General features: G+C 38.1%; 2 protein-coding genes across 2 annotated transcripts in view; both read right to left on the bottom strand.

Annotated features, from left to right (window-relative positions):
* Positions 1 to 249: 249 nt before the first annotated feature.
* Positions 250 to 12,678, bottom strand: vps26bl (vacuolar protein sorting 26 homolog B, like). Its single transcript, XM_077505404.1, has 6 exons — positions 12,305 to 12,678; positions 9,423 to 9,579; positions 4,166 to 4,330; positions 3,910 to 4,085; positions 3,678 to 3,820; positions 250 to 1,494 (listed from the first exon to the last, which is right to left on the bottom strand). The coding sequence occupies exons 1-6, from the start codon at positions 12,525 to 12,527 to the stop codon at positions 1,357 to 1,359; spliced, it is 1,002 nt and encodes a 333-aa protein (XP_077361530.1). The 5' UTR covers positions 12,528 to 12,678; the 3' UTR covers positions 250 to 1,356.
* Positions 12,679 to 15,570: 2,892 nt separating this feature from the next.
* The window catches only part of jam3b (junctional adhesion molecule 3b), a 53,171-nt gene continuing 50,022 nt past the window's right edge, over positions 15,571 to 18,719 (bottom strand). The window contains exon 9 of the mRNA XM_077505116.1: positions 15,571 to 18,025. Coding sequence (XP_077361242.1) covers positions 17,990 to 18,025 — 36 coding nt within the window. The 3' untranslated portion in view covers positions 15,571 to 17,989. The remainder of the gene's footprint in view (positions 18,026 to 18,719) is intronic.

Here is an 18,719-nt window from a genome sequence, read left to right as displayed (position 1 = left end):
GCTCATTATGTATCAAAATAATGACATCACCTGCAAAGCGCCATCTTGTCGAGTTTTGAGCAGGTACGAGATCATTGCATGCTGAAACATTCAAATATGGCTGCTACTTTTGTGAGTATAAGCGGTTAAGAAAATGTATGGATGGATAATATAAATAATAGGGATGTAACGATATCCAAACATCACGGAACTATATCACGATATGAAGGTCACGATACGATAATTATCACGAGGTTGGGGAGGTTGGTGATATTTAAAAAAAGGTCAAAATGTTGTAAAAAAACAAAAAACAAAAAAAAAAAAAAAGCACAATATTGTGCTTGCTTTTGTACATAACATCAATATTGTTTTATTATTATTGTTATGGTAATGCACACACACATTGAGCTCCTCCACATATTGACTTGCTTCACAGGTATATTACGTTCCCCTTCATCTGACAATTAGCATAGATTTTAAACATTGAAGGGCCAAAACATCCATAATGAAAATTAAATAGCACTAAAAAACTAGCCATCAGAGGGCACTAGAACTGCACAAGTGGAAAGCAACCTGACTTTTTTAACAAATGTGTTTCATTTAAATACTGTGAACATGACGACGACGACATTGTGGCTGTTTTAATATCACAATATTGCCATTATCGTTACATCCCTAATAAATAACGTCACTTAATGCAAGCAAACTACGACCATATATCAAATCATAACCAATTTTTATGTGCGCAGAATGAAAGCGGCAGTATTTAGGATTTTATAGACATTGTTAAACTGTTGCCTCTTCAGAATCAGACACCATTGATATTTGCACTGTTACTGTGTATGCACAATGCCTAATCGAATGATGGACAATCATTTTTCAGTAGTGTTTCGCTCTGCATACTCAGTTCATTTTTATTGAACTCAAAATGAATAATAAAAAAAATCCAGCAATTCCTTTGTAAATGATTAGTTGATAAATGGTTCACCACAGCTGCAGCAGAGCGAGGCTAAAATTAAAGGCCATGTTTGAGACACGCACATATACAAACTTTAAGTCAAAATGTATTTGCAAATTATATACAAGCGCATGGCGATGCTGATGTTAGCTAAGCCAATACCAACTCATTACTTAATTTGGTGTTTATTTTTGTTCCGTCGGTAAAATTATCCATCACAGGAAAATAAGTCTCCATTTGGTAAACTCCGGCCATCGGAAACCTCAAGGTGTTCGAAGCAAACATACACAAAATAACTTGCAAGTACAATCTGAGCTTGTTCTGTTCCCTTGACAGTTGACACACACTTGCACATTAAATAAGCACAGCACATTCACTCCAGTCGCACAGAAATGAATTTCATATTCACAACTTGCTGGCTAGGCTTTTAAGCCGCCCTCTTCATCAGGTTGGCTTTTCCCCGGGTTGGAGGAGCCTTCGAAGCGTTGGGAGGCAAGGATGGCTTGATGAGACATGCTCTTCCTTGCGACGTCGCTTTTCCTCCACAGCGTGATTTCCTGCAACATCAGGAAGCATTTTTTTTTTCTCCAAATAAAAATGCAACTGCTCAGTGGAATAACTAGTTAACACCACAATAGAAGTTGAACATGTTTTTTTCCTCAATAAACTATCGACAAAAACAGTTTGGAATGAGTTAGCAAAGTAAATAAAACCCAGAATTGTAAAGTAGAAAATTTTTCTCGTTTCTCGCATTTGCTCGTCCGTGACTCCGTGTAGTTTATAAATTCTCGTAGGTGAGCGTGTGGGCAATGTGGCCGTGGGAGAGTTGCGTACACGTCCACTGTCGGGTAAGGTTCCGAAGTGGCCGGGCCGCGGCCGGGGGGGACGCAAATCGAGCCGGCCAGGCGGTCGGAGCTCCCGCGAGCGTCCGACTCATCCACGGCCGCCCGTGCCCTCGGCCTCGTGTTTGTGTGAGGGAGGGGGAAAAGAAGAAGAAGAAAAAAAAAAAAAAAAGACCACACAGATGCATCAAGCATGAACCAAACTTGAGCCCGCATAAAGTTGAACTGTATGCGCCACAGACGATCTTGCCGATCTGTCAGCTTTATGAGATCGTCAACACATTAAAGTTCTTAACTATCTAATATCGTCTTATCAACCACCCCTGGGACCATTAAAGTTTTTAGCAGACTTCAATTTCCACATGTAATTTATTAGTGCAAACCTACAGACATAAAAACATGTCCAAAATTCTGACGGGTCATAAATTTTCCCTTCACTCCGGGATGTTAGCTGGCGTGGTTAACAATTGCAGAGTGCGCTCACGCCAATAAGACACACAAAAAACTAATCTTTCAACGTGATCGTATGAATCGGCATTTCATCCAAGTGCCCATTGAGTTCAGGAAACAGTGCGAGCCTCCGTAAAGCACAAAACATCCTTCACTGATGGCAGGATCATTAAAGATCTATGGCCATGGTAGCGGAATCATTATTTTAGGACCATAAAAACAAGACTTGACATCCGTGCGAGTCAGCTTTTTTCTGACATGAAGGTAATCAAATAATAAGTTTCCAAGTTTACTTGACTCACTGAAAGTTTTGAGAATGTGGCATGCATCTGCTTGTTACGTTACTCAACATTATGACTTTTTATACAGATATATTTTTATGACGGCAAAAAAACAACAAAATAAAATAACATTTTATTGTATGAGTTGGTTTTGATGGAATCTATGGCATTGTATTAATGACATCTGTGTAAATTTTTATGTATACAATGGATGGAATGATGGATGTTTAATATATAGTAGTTTACACATTTATAGGAAAGTTGATGACTTTCTAACATTCCTACATTTAAAATGGTTCTCACTTTAGTGAGGCCAATTTAGTGGCCAAAACATGCCTAACTAAATTTAAACTGCGCTAATAAATAGGGATGTAATGCTAAGCGCGATATTGTGATATTAAAAACTGCCACAATATCGTCGTCATCATGTTCACGATATTTAAGTGCAACACGTCTGTTAAAATAAGTCAGGTTGATTTCCATTTGTGCAGTTGTAGCACCCTCTGGTGGCTAGTTTTTTAGTGCAATTTAATTTTCATTAGGGATTTTTTGGCTTTCTATGTTTAAAATCTGTGCTAATTGTCAGATGAAGGGGAACGTAATATGCCTGTGAAGCAAATCAATATGTGGAGGAACTCAATGTGTGCGTGCATTAACAACGCAACATAATAATAACGTTATAATAATAAAACATAATATTGATGTTATGTACAAAAGTACAATATTGTGCTTTTTTTAGTATGAGTTAATTATTATAATATAATTTTTTTTTTTTACAATATTGTGACTTTTGTTTAAATATCGCCAACCCCTAATTATCGTATCGTAAGCTTCATATCGTGATAATATCGTACTGTGACATTTGGATATCGTTACATCCCGACTAAAAAACTAACAAACAGAGGGTCCTAGAACAGCACAAATGGACAACCAGGCCATTTTAACAGAGTGCTGCTTTTAATATTGCAACATAACACCACCAATATTGTAGCAATTTTAATAGCGTGATATCACAATATATGATTTTACTGGTCGAGCTCACTTGATATCATGTCGTATGGACAAAAATCCTCACAGTAGGTACAATATGTAACAGACACAAAAATAATGAAATAATGAATTGTTTCAATGTCACCAGTAGACATGCAAAAGTGTAGTATAGTGTACCTGCTGTTTGAAATATCGTCTTTCCTCTTCATCGATGAGGACCAGGTTGAGGTAGTAGCGAACTGAAAATTTCTTGTTGATGTCCCTCATGGTGGGCGTTATCTCATAGCCTGCTAGGAACAGCCTGATGGGGATGGACTCTCCTGCAGAGGTCAGGGCCAGGCATAGTTAGAATAGCAGAAAAAAAAAAAAAAAAAGTCATTTATCACTGCGATACAATCTTTCAAATTACCTCGTACTGGTGCACCGTCCATAATTTCATACTTGGCTATGGTATCGTTCTCATGATAGACGTTGGGCCCGGTGCCAGTTGTTTCCCGCTTGATGATGTCAATCTCCATATGCTTGATTTTAATTCGCACTAGCAAAAAGTAAATCTTGCCTACGATAACATCTTTTAGGTGATACCTGCAAAGTACACGATCAACCTTTATCAGTTAAAAAAAAAAAAATAGACATTTTGCATTATCAGTGAAATCTAATCATACTTGGATTTATTGTACTCAAACTCTATGTGGAGACAGTCCTCGATGCCTACTTCCATCTTGATGGAGGAGTTGATATCAGGGTAAGTGCTGAGCGTGTGAACCACAAGGTCCAACTCTTTGGTGAGGTCACTCAGCCTACGGCCAACTGTGGCTCTCAGAAAATAGCTGGAAGCAAAAGATTAGTCTTCAAATAAAAATAGTTGCAAGGAAAACACATTTTCCTTCGTATTTTCTATCATAAAAAATATCTTAATAATAGCTGTGGTCACACTCACACTCGGCAACCCATATTCTAAGCTGTAATATAAAGTAAAAAAAAATAAAAATAAAAGGCTGAAATTGTTAAGAAAAAAAAAATTCACAAGAATATGACATTTTTAGACAACACGAGTTTGACCTTCATTTGTTAAAATTACAAATGAATTGTACAAATCCATATTGCAGGACAGTTTTTAATATTTTATATCTGAGGTTCAACGGTTAATCAATTAATCGACGACTAATTATCAAATTCATCAAAAGTGATATTAGACAATCGACAAATCGTTTAGACAACTTTTTTAATTTATAATTGTTCAATTTCAGTGTATCAACAATCAATATATATAGATAAAATATACTTACTCTATATTATCAGTTTGTGCAGCATTGATATATATTTTATTTTTTTAAATGACCTTTTATACATTTACAGTACAGTAGTTGTCAAACCACACACTACCATACTACTTTATTTATATAGCTGTAGCACGTTTAATAGTGTTGTTCCGATACCGTTTTTTGGCCCCCAATACCGATTCCAATACCAAGCTTTGCAGTATCGGCCGATGCCGATACCATACCGATACCTAAGGTTTTAAAAGACAGGTTTTTTTTCACAACAAGAAAAAGCTGTCCTGCCATTGGTTCACAGCATTCAAGGGCCAGTAGGATATCTTAGATTGGTATGCAGTGAGCATGTCACATATAAGTGAATGATTTATTTTAGCGTTGGAATTAATGGTATCGGCATAGTAGTCATTGATACCGATACCACTGTTTTAATGCAGTATCGGTGCCTCTGCCGATACCAGTACAGGTATCGGAACAACACTAACGTTTAATTAAATGACAACATATGTGTCACCAAAGTATTAAAAACATAAAGCAAACTCGAGCTGCGAGCAGCTATAAAGGGCCCTCGCAACCCGGGCCATGTTGGGGTACTTGCACGTCGGGGTTCTGGCATGTTGGGGTACTGTGAAATAGGAAACTGTCTAAATTGTAAATGTTTTTGCCATGCTTTGTGTTTGCAACGTTTCATGGAAGGCCAAAAATGATGCACAATTAACAAAATAAAATCAAAATGGCTTGGCACATGGCTTATAGAATACTTTTTTGGTTAGTCTTAGGCTGATAGGTATCCCAATTTTTACAAATCTAGCTGAATCATACAATCGCAAAAGCGTCATAAAAATGTCTCGAGGGCGCTATTGAGCCATTTATTGCAAATTGCACAACTAATCTCTAAAATATTCATGTTCATGACAAGTCTGATGTATGTGCAAAGTTTCATGAGTTTTCGCACATTTAGACCAAAAATAAAAAAAGCAGCATTTTACTTGGCAAACAATGCATCGCTATGGCAACGGCGTGTGACAAAATAAAAAACTTTCGATAAGTTTGCATCTTAAACATCTTAAGATGAAACACATCAAGTTTGAAGACGGTCGGATAAATTTTGTAGGAGGAGTTCGTTAAAATATGACCCCTAAAAAAGGCCACAAAAAAACGGCTACAACGTAAATCAAAATGGCGGACTTCCTGTTTGGTTGAGCATATGATTCCAAGAAACTTTTTTTGTACGTCGAGGGCTCTTATGTATGCCTCTAAATTATCACAGCTCTAGGTGAAACGCACAACCGGGAATGCTTCGTTAAAGAGGAGGGTTTTTTTTTTAGCTCAAAATGTGATGCGGCCCTGGGGGACTTCCTTCTAAGGGTGCACCGATCGATCGGCCTCAATTTTCGTAATTTTGGGCGATCGGTGATTGATCGATCCCTCAAAATAAATTCGATCTTGTCTACCGATCACATCTCTCTCGCATAAAAGTACGAAAAAGTCAACCATTGCCCTCTTCTGCTGAGACATAAGCCCGCCCACAAGGTCACGTGTGCAAATGCGCACTTGTGTGCGCTGCAATACAAACAGCAGCAGCAGTATGTCGACAGTTTGGCAGTATTTCACGATAAAAGTAAAGGAGCCCAGGATCGCAATTTGTAATTCGTGCAACGTCGAAATAAGTCGTGGTGGGACTGCACGCAAGGCATTCAATACAACAAACCTCATTCGTCATTTAAGGACCCACCACACTGCTGAGTATGCGGCGTTTGAAGTTAGCAACCAAGCTAAGGCTAACTTAGCTAAAGCTAGCGCGAGCAAGGAGCCAGACCATGGACCGCTGTTGGCGCTTATGAGCAGCGAAAGGAGCAAAGCGACCACGAGAAAAATAATGGAGTTCATGGCATTAGATGACCAGCCTTTTTCGGTCGTGGAGGACCGAGGCTTCAGAAACCTGATGTAGCACTTGAGCCCGCGATATGATTTTCCAAGTCGAAAATACTTTTCAGAAGTTGCATTACCGGAGTTGTTTAAAAAAGTTTGGAGCCATACTCACAGCCTGCTTAGAGCCGATGCAAAGACACTCAGCTTTACAACAGATATCTGGACTTCTGATGTAAGTTTAATGTCGATGTTGAGTCTTACTACGCAGTGGATAGACAAAAAATTTGAACGCCATAAAGTGCTTCTACACTGCAAAGAAATGTCGGGGTCTCACACTGCTGATAACTTAGCGGCAGAATTTAAGGCAATGTTAGCTCAATGGGGAATCGAGCATGCAAGAGTTCATGTTATTCTTCGGGACAATGCTCGTAATATGGCCAAAAGCACTGGATGATTCAAACTTGAAGAGTTTGCCTTGCCTCTCACACACGCTGCAACTCGTTGTCAACGAGGGACAACTGGCGCAGCGCAGCATCGCAGATATTGTAGCAACGGGAAGAAAATCGTCGGACATTTTAAACATTCATCGATTGCCTATTCTCGACTGTACGACATACAGACGCAGTTAGGTCAGCCGAGGAAGCGTCTACAACAAGACGTTACCACTAGATGGAATAGCACGGTCTACATGTTGCAGTCGCTGATGGAGCAGAGACGTGCAATTAGCGTGTATGCTGCCGAGTACGAGTTACCAGCTACACTCACTACACACCAGTGGGAGCTAATGGAAAATGTGCTGACCATCCTTGCACCATTTGAAGAACTTACAAAGGAGATCAGTTCATCAAGAGCTACAGCAGCAGATGTTATCCCAGCTATCACTGCACTCAAACGTCTTTTGGAGAGACGAGCAGACACAGACCGTGGTGTGGCGACAGCCAAAACAACACTACTGGAGGCTGTTGTGAGAAGATTCAGCAACATTGAGCATGAGCCCCTGTACAGCCTAGCCACCATTCTTGATCCAAGGCAAGTAACTATTTCTGAATATTGAATTTTTTAGCCTTAATAATTAGTTACACTATTTTATTTACAAAACAATTTTAAAATTAAAATTGTTTTTCTGAACTGTATTTGCCTATTTACATGGTCACCATAAAAGGAACAATGTATACAAAGCGCAATGATTGATCTATCTTTCTTTATACAAAATAAGGTACAAGAATCGCTACTTCTCAGCAGAGGTGAAGGATGAAGTGAGAGAGCTCCTTTTGGCCAAACTTGCAGAGGAGGAGACCAGATGCAGACCCGAAGATGAGAGACCCACTACTGAAACATCTACCCAACCGGAACCTCCTGACATAGAAGTGCCTCCAGCTAAGAGGTGTAGTCTACTGCTCTCAGTACACAATGAAATCTTGAAGGAGAACATTGAAAAGGAGCAGCAATTAGCCAGCCCTTCTGCCATGCAGGTACAGAACTACCTTTCTGAGGTCCCCATTGACAGAAGCCAGGATCCATTGGCCTTCTGGAAGCTCAATGAAAATCGTTTCCCTGAACTTGCGGCACTTGCCCGAGCCTATCTTTCTGCCCCATGCACAAGCATTGAAAGCGAGCGCCTGTTTAGCTTAGCTGGTCATGTCGTCGATGAAAAAAGAAGTCGTTTGTCTGGTGATAAAGCAGAGATGCTTTTGTTCATCAAGAAAAACTTTCCATTAATGCAGAAGTGACTGGAGTTGTGTTGTTGTGACAACTTGTTGACTTTGAAAATGTTGTGCATACTGCACTTTTTTTTTGTTTTTTGTAGAATGTTTTACTTTAGGAGGTTTTGATCCTATAAGTTGGTGCAAGATATTTTACATCTAGATTGTGACACATCTGCATTTAGACATTTATCCGTTTTGCACTACAAGGAAAAAATACTCAGGAAGGAAGCTTTACTGATACTGCCGTGCACTTTTTTTTTAAAGCTCTCAAAACTGGTCTTTGCTATAACCTATTCCACAAGTTTTATTTTATTATTTTTTATTTCAATTATATTTGAGAGAACTACTAAATGTGTTTTAAACATGTTTTACCTTGTTTGACAGGTATTGCTCAGTGTTTTCCAATAAAAAAAAAGGAACATTTAAGGTGTATGCTTTGGTTTTGAGGAAAAAAAAAAAAAAAAATCGGGATCGGCAAAAATCGAGATCGGCAGGTCAGACAGTTTTAAAGATCGGTGATCGGCCAAAAAAGTGTGATCGGTGCACCCCTACTTCCTTCCTCTTAGGTTTAGCATATGGTTCAAAATGTGGCAGTCACTGCTGAGTTTTAAAAGCCAAAGAGTACAAATGAAGGCATGATTTAAAAGCCTGCAGTGGGGGCTTGCCTAACAGACACAGGCAGCTCGTTCCACAGCTTTGTCATGAGTTTTCCTCAGTTTGTGCTCAATGCGAGTGAAATTGTTTATATACTGTGATGTGATTATCAATTCAGTATTTACCCCGTCAGTTTTTGAAATAAGATGTACACCATACTGTAGTTATTCATCAATAATTGGAAATGAGCAGAGCAGAAATCCAGCCTTAATGACTGGCAAAATGTGGACCCCATTGTAAGACCAACCTAGAACGCCTGTATTAAGACTGTGAAGGTGCAACTAATGTTGTAGTTCTCTAGTGTAAATTATTAAAGGCAAAAGTAGAAAAAGACAGTGAGAATGTATTTGCGGTTGGCCCAGTATTGAAAAATATTTGCCACACAACAGCCAAAGAACTCAAGTGGAGCTCACCGTAATTTGACGTTCTGGCCAGTGTAAGCCTCATATGGTTTTTCCACATGCGTGAACTCAAAGTCAAACGTCTGCGACTGCATGAGGTCCCCTGGCCGCGCCAAGTCTTTCACCAGAGACACAAACTCGTGGTGGTTTCCCCTGTCGTAGTAGAGCTCTGGAAGAGATTAATTAATACCATCAGACAGCTGCAGACTAGTGGAACATCTTCAAACCTTCTACAAGAGTTTGTGCATACTTGTCATTCACTTCTGACAACTGCTCCCTGCTGAAGTCTAACCTGATGTGAGAAGACAAGTTGCACGGAAGATTTTTTTTTTCCACTCACTCATTCACACATGTAAGCTGCTGTGAGTGAGTGAGTGAGTGAGTAAGTGAGTGAGTGAGTGAAAAAAAAATAAAAAATCCGTGCGTGCTGACAAATTGCCGCGGGAGTGACATCACACAGCCGACAAATTTGCCCGGCCCCGTTTGCGACACGCCACCCCCCGCTCTGCGATTGGCTGGAGGGGTATAAACACCGTCTTTCCACATAAACGTCCAGGGCCCGGTTGTTCAAAACTCAGTGATAGCTTTTAAACATTGGTTAAGTAGATTTAACCGACCGATAACTTTAACGGCACTGTCATCTTGTTGTTCAAAACTCTGTTAACTTTAACCAGCTGTTAACTTTCTGTTAAAGTTAACACACCTGAGGACCGCCACTAACTTTTTAACAATGTGGTTAACTGTTTCGTGGCTAATGCTGCCTTCATGATGCCCACTGAGCACAAGAAAAAAAAGAGTCTATCGAGGGCTTGACTTTGACATTGGTGATTATTCTGATGAAGGGTTAAGCACACGTTACCTCTTAGCAGTAATAAAATTCCAAGTCTCATGCTGAGTCAAAAGAGAAAGAATAAAAATGTGTTTTTTAAGACAAGTTCTAAAAATGGACAGAGAGAAAACAAAAATAAATCATGATGAATTAAAAATGTCACAAAAACTCCTAAATTACTTCAAACATTGATTGTTTAACCGTTAAACGGAAGTTTTTTTTGCTGACGAAGAAACTAACGTTTTTTTTTGTCAGCAGAAAACTTCCGGCTTCTTTATTTTTTTGGCGAGTGCCAGGGGTCATTATTCATTGCTTTCGCCGACCTGGAAGTAAACAAAGAGAGGAATTGTCGAATATGTCGGTGCTAACCAGTGACGTAAACGACACGGTTAACTTTGACGGTGTAACAAACGGCGTGACTAACCATGTTTTGAACAACGCATATTTAGCGGCTGGTTAGTTAACGGCGGGTTAAGAATTTAACAGGCGGTTAGTGGTTAAACAGTGGTTAAAATAACCAAGAATTGAACAACCGGGCCCAGCTGTTTACATAACAAACACAAAATGGCAAAATACAGGCTGGGGGGTGGGGGTTTAGGAAAAAAAAAAATCACCACCAGACATTAAGAGAAGCCCATAGGTGTAAATTGAGAAGTAGTTTGTTTGTTTAAATCCTGTATTTAAAAAGCGCCTTTTCCTGAGTGAACGGCAGACTGGGCCTTTAACCAAAATAAATAAATAAATAAATAAAAAATCCTGAATACTATAAAAGGTAGTGATGGACAAATCAAGCTTCATGAAGCACTTGTGATTTGTTTTGACTCCTCTAGTTGGCACTCTTTGTTTAAAGATGCAGTGGAAATTTATTCATTTTCCATCACAATGACTACTACTAGTAGCTTGTATTTTTAATCCAAGAGCACCATCTACAGGAGACTGGAGTACAAACAAAATATCACAAGTGCCTCATGAAGCTTCATTATTAGGCGTACTACATGAGGGCACATGGTAGTTTTTTCAGCAACCTTATGCAATACCATTTTGACCGTCTCCCACAGGGGGGAAAAACAACAACAACAAGATTTGGCCAAAACTTCTGAGAAGTGCAGATGTTTCATTGAAAATTACAAAACTCGTTTGATTACAGTGATTGCCTCAGGTCGAGCAAGAAATCATTATAAGGGGACCATCGCTTTTCTTCAGGCCTGTTTCACGAGTTTATCTTTTAAATAATTCTGTTGAACCACAACCCAAAAATCAAAATCAAAGTGATTTTTACTGGTTATTTTTAATACATTTTTACTTGTTATTGCTTGTGACAGATTCAAGTTATTTCTTCAACGACTTGTGGATGACTCATTAACAAAGGCTGTTCCTGTGTGTACGCTGAATTGGTGAAAGTCACCAAAGTTGATCATGCAAATTGCAATAATAAATACCTGCAGATCAAAATACAAATGAGAGCTGTGTAGCTCAGTGTAACAAAGTAAATGTAGTGGTTCTTCTTAATAATAATAATAATAAAAAATACTATTAAGCAGAAGTAAAATCTATGTTGAATTTTTTTTCTTTTCTTTTTTTTTTTTCTCTTTTAAATCTATGTTGAATTAAAACTACTCTTGACACACTTGATACACTTGATAGAGTGAAGTTACTTAAGTGAATGTAACAGGCTAAATATAGCTCGTTATTAACGGCCGCTAGTATATGTAAATGAAAGCCTAAAAAAATAAATAGTTATAGTGTGAATAAGAATATTCTCAGTACTGCGTCATGCTCTCGCGTTGACGGCTAGCCAATGGCTGCTGTCAGCTGACGTGAGCTAGTGCGATCTGTCACGAGACCCAACACTTGTGTTGTGCACAATTTTGAAAACTAGTGCGAAAGAACGTGCCGGTATTTTAATCCAGGGTTTAATAAATTATGCTGTAAATTCATGCACTTTTACATTGTGAGTGATAGCAAGCGACTATTCGCCATCGACTGTGAGACTTCTACATATACTGCTACTTCTCAACCGGGCTGAGTGTCGTGCAGACGGTGCAGGCCCCCGCCTGTCGCTTACCTATCTGGCCAACAAACTCGATCTTGATTCCGTTGTGTTCCAGCTTCTTGCCAGGATATTTGAGGGTGACGTTGACCTTCCCCGACACTGTTTCCCCGTCGTAGAAGAGGAAATATTTGTCCTTCCTTCCGTCCTCGCTTTTATGTTCAGCTTTCTTCCTCGTTTCGGCATCATTGAGAACTATATCGATGTCGGCACTTTGACCAAAACCAAAAAAGTTCATCGCTGCTGGGCAGGTTTTATTTTTCTCCCGTAAATGGAACTGGGGGAAAAACGAGCCTGCTTGACTTAAAGAAAGAAAGAAAGATAATCGTTTATTTGTGTGGTGCAAGCAGCTTCCCAGAGTTGACCAGCCGTAGTTTCAACTGAGTAACTGCGCATGCGTCAACAGCAATGACACCGCCTACTCGCCTTTTCAAGAAGTAACCGGCGGCCATCTTGCGTTGCCACTCGCTCCGCGCCAACGTCGAGTCTACGTCACAAGTCAAAATGGCGGTGTTACTCGGTGAAATGGTTCGTTGTAATTTGATATGTGAGGTTTATTTTGATTTCAAAATATGATGAAATGTTGACTATTAAAACATCTACTTTTACAATCTGCCTCTTTTGTATGCAAAGTCGCAGGCAAAGACTTTGACAACATTTGTTTTCCCTTTGTAAAGGAAGCATTTGCATTGCGAAAATATAAAAAATGCATTTCGCATTGTGTCAGAAAACCTCTTTTGGTTGTTTTTTAAAATATTGTCATTGTCTCATTTGTTCCTGCTGATGCTGACTGTTATCATCTCGGCCTAGGAACATTTTTACTGCGACAACAGCCTTTTTGTTACCTTTCTTCTAATTGGTGAACTTTGCATCAGGGTTGTTTGTTGTCTTGTTGAACTGTTTGTGGGAATGCTAAATGTTTTTTTTTTTTTTGGGTCATAGTAACAAGACAGAATTTTCTGAGCATGATAGCATTTCTGTATGCATGTTTTGCCTTATACCTATAGGACATGTATTTTTCCTGAACTATTGCAAAGTTGTGTGATGAAAAATATGGGTGTTGGATATTATGCTTCATTAATTACTTCTGAATCTTCTTTCTTGGAGGACATTTTGGACAGGTCTTCAACTTCTGACATTGCTGAAGACCGAGGCCCTGGTGTCTGATCACCTTCACTTGAGCGTGCTCGTTGGCGAGGAAGCCCCGCAAAACACCGCCATCTTTATTTTTTCAGAGACATCCGTTGATCATGCAGTCTTTTCCTCCATGCTCTTCTGACTTTCCTTTGCTCTCTACTGGATATGTAATTGATACATTTAATCTTTCCTACTTCCTTCCATCTTTTATTTCTTTCTCTTTATTCAATTTTAAATATGATTCTTATGATTCTGGTATTTCACTTGGTCATGCTTAACTCTTTGCTTAAGCCTCTCAGTTTGGATGTTTCTCCATTTAAATTCATATAAAATATGAAATGGAATGTAATTAAAATCATAAAGATTATGCATGACATATATTGTATTACAAAAGGCTTACTTTATTAAAAAATGAACATTATATTGTCACAACTGAAACCTTTCCAAATGTTTTGGTAGTGACTGTTTCGGTAGTGATGTTTTATGATAGTTGTTATCACTGCTCAACAATGCTAGATGCAATCTGACTACCAAACACAGTTTTAAACATATGTACAGAGATAGAAAGCACAACACTAAGCATTCAAATAAGAAATATTCGTTTAATTGCTGAAATTAGGTGTTTGGTATAGTGATGGTACTTAAAACCACATGCTGATTTTCAGACTTTGGTGGGCATGTAGCCATGAATGAACAGGAAAGCAGTGTCTCTTCTTGATGAAATTTCTAGGGGTGTGGCTAAAACCAAGCCCTGCCTACAGACAAATACTCTTTCTGTTTAGGTAGTGACATGAAAAGTTGGGAAAGTTTTTTTTTTTTTTTAAACATAAAAACTTCTAATTGTTTTTTTAAATCTCCAAAATCAATCTAAATATTTCAACATACATTTAAAACAATCAAAAAGAGCTATTAAAATACAATATTCAGAAAATTTGCTAAAAATAATCTAATTTTTATTTTCAACATTTGAAATTTGGGAGTTAGAGGTTGGGACAGCCACCTCCTAATAGGACGTTACATATAAACGATGATTTTGTATATATTCAATTTATTAATATCTTAATTAATTTATCGTGATAAAATAGATCATAAGATATTACTATGTGTTCAAGGTCTGAACACTTAAAAAAAAATTATTTTTATTTTTATTTTTTTTAATGTAATTTTCATTGAGGGCCACATTAAGCCAATTCCGCATAGCTTAAATATTAAAGTGAGATGTTCAATGGATTTAATACTGGAACTAAAGGTTTGAGTGTGTAATTGCAGACTAGCGCCTGTAGAGGTCCAACTTAAACAGGCAATGTGTGACAATATGGATGTCGCAGTATATTGTAATGAAAACGGAGATGCAACTTGGTCTCGGCAGAATTGGTGGTCAGTTACCGCCGTGTCGACGGATTTTCGTTTACGTAATTACACCCCCACTCCACCAACACACATATAGACAAGCTCCGTGTGTTCACCCCGTATATTAAGAATATTTTAAGTTTAGATTATTTCTACCCCCTTCATTTGTTTTTAAAAGAATTAAATGGTTAAAAAAACAGTTTGTGTCGTTTCATCATTACGGTAAAGTATCTTATTAGATGCCCTTGCAGCATGTCCTTGTCATGTGGTGAAATTCCACAAGTCATTCCCAAGTTGTAAGAAAGAGCCCTCTAGCTGTTCAGATATGGCCGATTGGCCGAGGATGTTATCATTTATGATGAGATGCCTGTAGTAAGACACATCTTGTCAATGTGTCAGTTCATCATGCCATGCTGGAATATTTTGTAAATAGGTTTCATCCTTGTGTCAAGTATGATTTTCTCCTTAGTTTTCCCTCTTGACTTGCTTTCCCACTCACGCCATTCTGTCCTGATCATTGCATGTGCTGCTAAAAAAGAAAAGAAAAAGTGCTGTCTATTCAGAACCTAAATCTTGCATGCCAGCCGTGTACACAACGTCTAAAGAATTAACACAAATATATACCTCTAAATCTCCCTGTTGAGATCAAGTAGGTCACAATCACAATATTTATTTTGGATGCATCAAAATATATCGATCAACTTTCTTTCACTAGCAAAGTATGTGCATGCCCATACAAAATAAAGTTTGTAATACGGACACATGCACAGAACAAAAAATACAGGAATCGCTACTAATTTTAGAAGTGAGTTTTATTAATCACAAATAGAGTGGTTCTAGAACAGATAAATCCCCCCAGCAAGCCCTCAAAAACATGAGTGAGATGACAGCATTTTTTTCCCCATGGCATAGTGAAAAACAAACAAAAAAAATAAGCGCAGTGTTGCTTGACAGCTCAGTTTAGATTGCCCTTGAATATAGAAAAAGAAAAAACAGTTAACAGCGTGATGATAGAACCTTGAACACTGTTGCCTCCTATGTGAAACGACATGTAATTGTCATACATGATACAAGACGACTTGTGGTTTGTGAAATTAAAAAGCTTCATTTGCAACATTGCGGCAATAGTTTCTACAAACCACAGCCAATACAAGCCAGTAGTATCCTTTTGCCTAATAGTGTGTCCTTACCAAAAATATTTTCCACTATATTTAGGCACTACAGTAATATTTATATTTATGCTAGTCTAGGGTAATCTAAAGGAAAACAAATATATACAAATTTGCAGATATGTAAAGCAGAAATTTGTGATGACATCATTCCTCTCAAACGCCATGCTTGTGGATAATTGAATGAAGCAACATGAAACCTCAGGCAGAATAACAAGTGGGCGAGAGAAACGGGTCTATTTAAATGGCAGAAGGCACTTGGGAGGAATGAAATTTGTATAAATGTAGGGGGAGCCTGCGTGACTCCTTTACCTCAGTTTGGATCCATTAGTGATCTCAAATGAGTTTGCGGTAAACTCATTTTGGTTAGCAAGTTGACTGTCTTCATATTTAAATGAAGCGGCATGAACAAATTCCATGTGCAAACACTTGGGCAGATCTTCTCTACCATGATTGATATTTGGTGAACATTTCTCACACATTCATGGACAAAGTGATCATAAAAGCAAATAAGGAGTTTAATGCTTCAAAGTAAAACAAGAAAAATGACTGAATGAAGAAAGTCAATTGCTCAGCTGTTAAAGAACAGTCAAGGCTCAGCAGTGTGGTGGAGACACGGTGGAACATTTTGCTGCCAACATGCTATGAATGTAATGGTTTAATGTTACCTTTTATCAGTCATATAAATGGAAAGAGTTTCATATTGCCTTCTAATAGGACCTTTTTTTCCATTATCGTGAAAGGAATTAAACAACACAAAGTACCTATAAACAATCAGTAAATATGTTAACCTTCCAGATCCCTGAGAGGAATGAATACAACATCTACGATACCTCCCCAGTGTTATTTGCAAATAAATATGACTTGGGCAAAAATAGAAAGCCAATTGACATGAGAATAATCTACTTGATAGTGATATACCTTCAGTAAATTACAACTCAACCTGCTATGTTAAATGTTGTTAAAGTTGAGCAATTTAGAATTTCGAGAAGAATATATGCTAAATCAACCCAAATTTGTGACTTGAAATCGGAATTTATACAATTAAGTTGACAAACATGGTACAGCTTGTCATTTTAGTAAAATATTCCAGCATGTTTTTTTTTTTTTTTGATAAGGGGTGAGGGGTCTGGAAGGCTAACTCACACATCCTGTCAAACTCGTATTCGGATAATGTAATACTGAACGCACATCATGTATGACAGCAAGAGGACAGTAAATTCAATATATACAAGATAAACAGCAAGCTGAGAAGGACACTTGAAAAAAAAAAACCCCAAAAAACCGCAGCACTGATTGTTGACAGTGTTTCACAGCATTTGACTGGCACTCTTCAAAACCTCATTCTAAGACTACAAACAAAACGGAGGCTTTTTGTTTCTTGAAAACAGAACCTGGGCGATCCCAGCGGAGAGTTCATTACGCAAGACCGCTGATCATGAACCACATGTTGATATGCTGACACACGTCAGATTTGATTCATTGTTCTTTCGCATAAATGCTTAAAGGTTGATGCAAAGTGGTTAAAGTAACGTATTTAAATCCACAGCCAAATAATAATTACAATAAAAAAAACAAAGTTAGTATTTTACAAATATTTAAAAAAGTAAACCTTTATCTATAGGCATTTAAATATATCCCATCAAAAATAGTCAGACAAATTTCAACAGTAGAAAATAAACGTAATACAAATGACAAACGGTTTGAAGCGTCATGTAGAAATGTGTCATGCTGGACTGAATTTGGTGGGATGTGTTGTCAAATATTTCATCCAAGAGGATTTGATTTTGAACCAGGAAACAACTTTCATGTCCACAGTTTAGTACAGCAATTCAAGAAAACAGTCCCTTTGTACTGAATATGAGAAGATTTTTGCAAACTGTTGTCCTTGTCACCTTTGGCAAACTTGAAAACGTTGATTTCAGTCATGCCGAGAGCTCAGAGCATGAACTGTGGCAGCTCCGTGATGAGACTGCGAGGATTGCAGCCGCACATGTCACTTTTTTCACTTGGCACTTTCCCCACTGTCATCCTGGCGTCACCTTCAGATCACAAATGACGACTTATGTCGAAAGTCTCCCTACAAGAGCATCAAAGACAGCATTTCAACTCTTTAAATTTTCATTACAAAAAAAACAACAAAAAACGGCCAGCTGGTATAAGAGATCAGCCAGGGCAATGTTGCAACAAGCTCTTTTTGCCTATGTTTTCAACAGGAATATGAATAATGATGAAACTTAGTTATAGTCTAATGCTAATTGCTGCAAAATGGAAATAGATACAGATACAAATACTACAAATACTTTCTTCCTGACTAATCTTTCTTTTGGTAGGCTCCATGTTCATTCTGTGCGCCTTACAAAATCAATCAAAATCCAGTAAAACAGCCGGACGTGAAGGGTGTTGCTTCAGTCAAAATGGCTGCGAGTGAATGAGTTAAATACCTGATCATACTGTACACAAGTTCTACTGCATTAAAGTCAGAGCCTGACTTTTGATGTTGATCTGAAACGGTCAATTGATAATTAGAATTGAAAAAGGGGCGTTTGACAAAAGCAGTGATCCATCAAATTATTGCTTTGGCAAACAGTCAATAACACGAATTTGGAGGACGATATACAGGATTTGTTTTTTGTGAAATAAATCCTTAGAGGTTCTTTGAAGATCTGATCAAAAGAAGATCAGATCAACATGTCCAAAAAAGAACCTTTGAGCTAAGCTTATGTAGTCATCTTGTGTTAAACATCGCTCAATAATTTGCGTTGTTTCACTTC

Source organism: Festucalex cinctus, chromosome 18 (genome assembly GCF_051991245.1).
Source record: "Festucalex cinctus isolate MCC-2025b chromosome 18, RoL_Fcin_1.0, whole genome shotgun sequence".
In the NCBI taxonomy this organism is placed as follows: domain Eukaryota; kingdom Metazoa; phylum Chordata; class Actinopteri; order Syngnathiformes; family Syngnathidae; genus Festucalex; species Festucalex cinctus.
Note: the sequence above shows the minus strand (reverse complement) of the source record. Positions and strands in the feature narration are given on the sequence as shown.

Bases quoted from the DNA above. Each gene is read 5' to 3' on its own strand.
- vps26bl (XM_077505404.1), bottom strand. From the start codon at position 12,527: ATGAACTTTTTTGGTTTTGGTCAAAGTGCCGACATCGATATAGTTCTC. The intron at 4,331-9,422 runs GTGAGCTCCACT...TTTTGCTTCCAG, and splicing joins GGCCAGAACGTCAAATTACG to CTATTTTCTGAGAGCCACAG. The intron at 4,086-4,165 runs GTATGATTAGAT...TGTACTTTGCAG, and splicing joins TTTGAGTACAATAAATCCAA to GTATCACCTAAAAGATGTTA.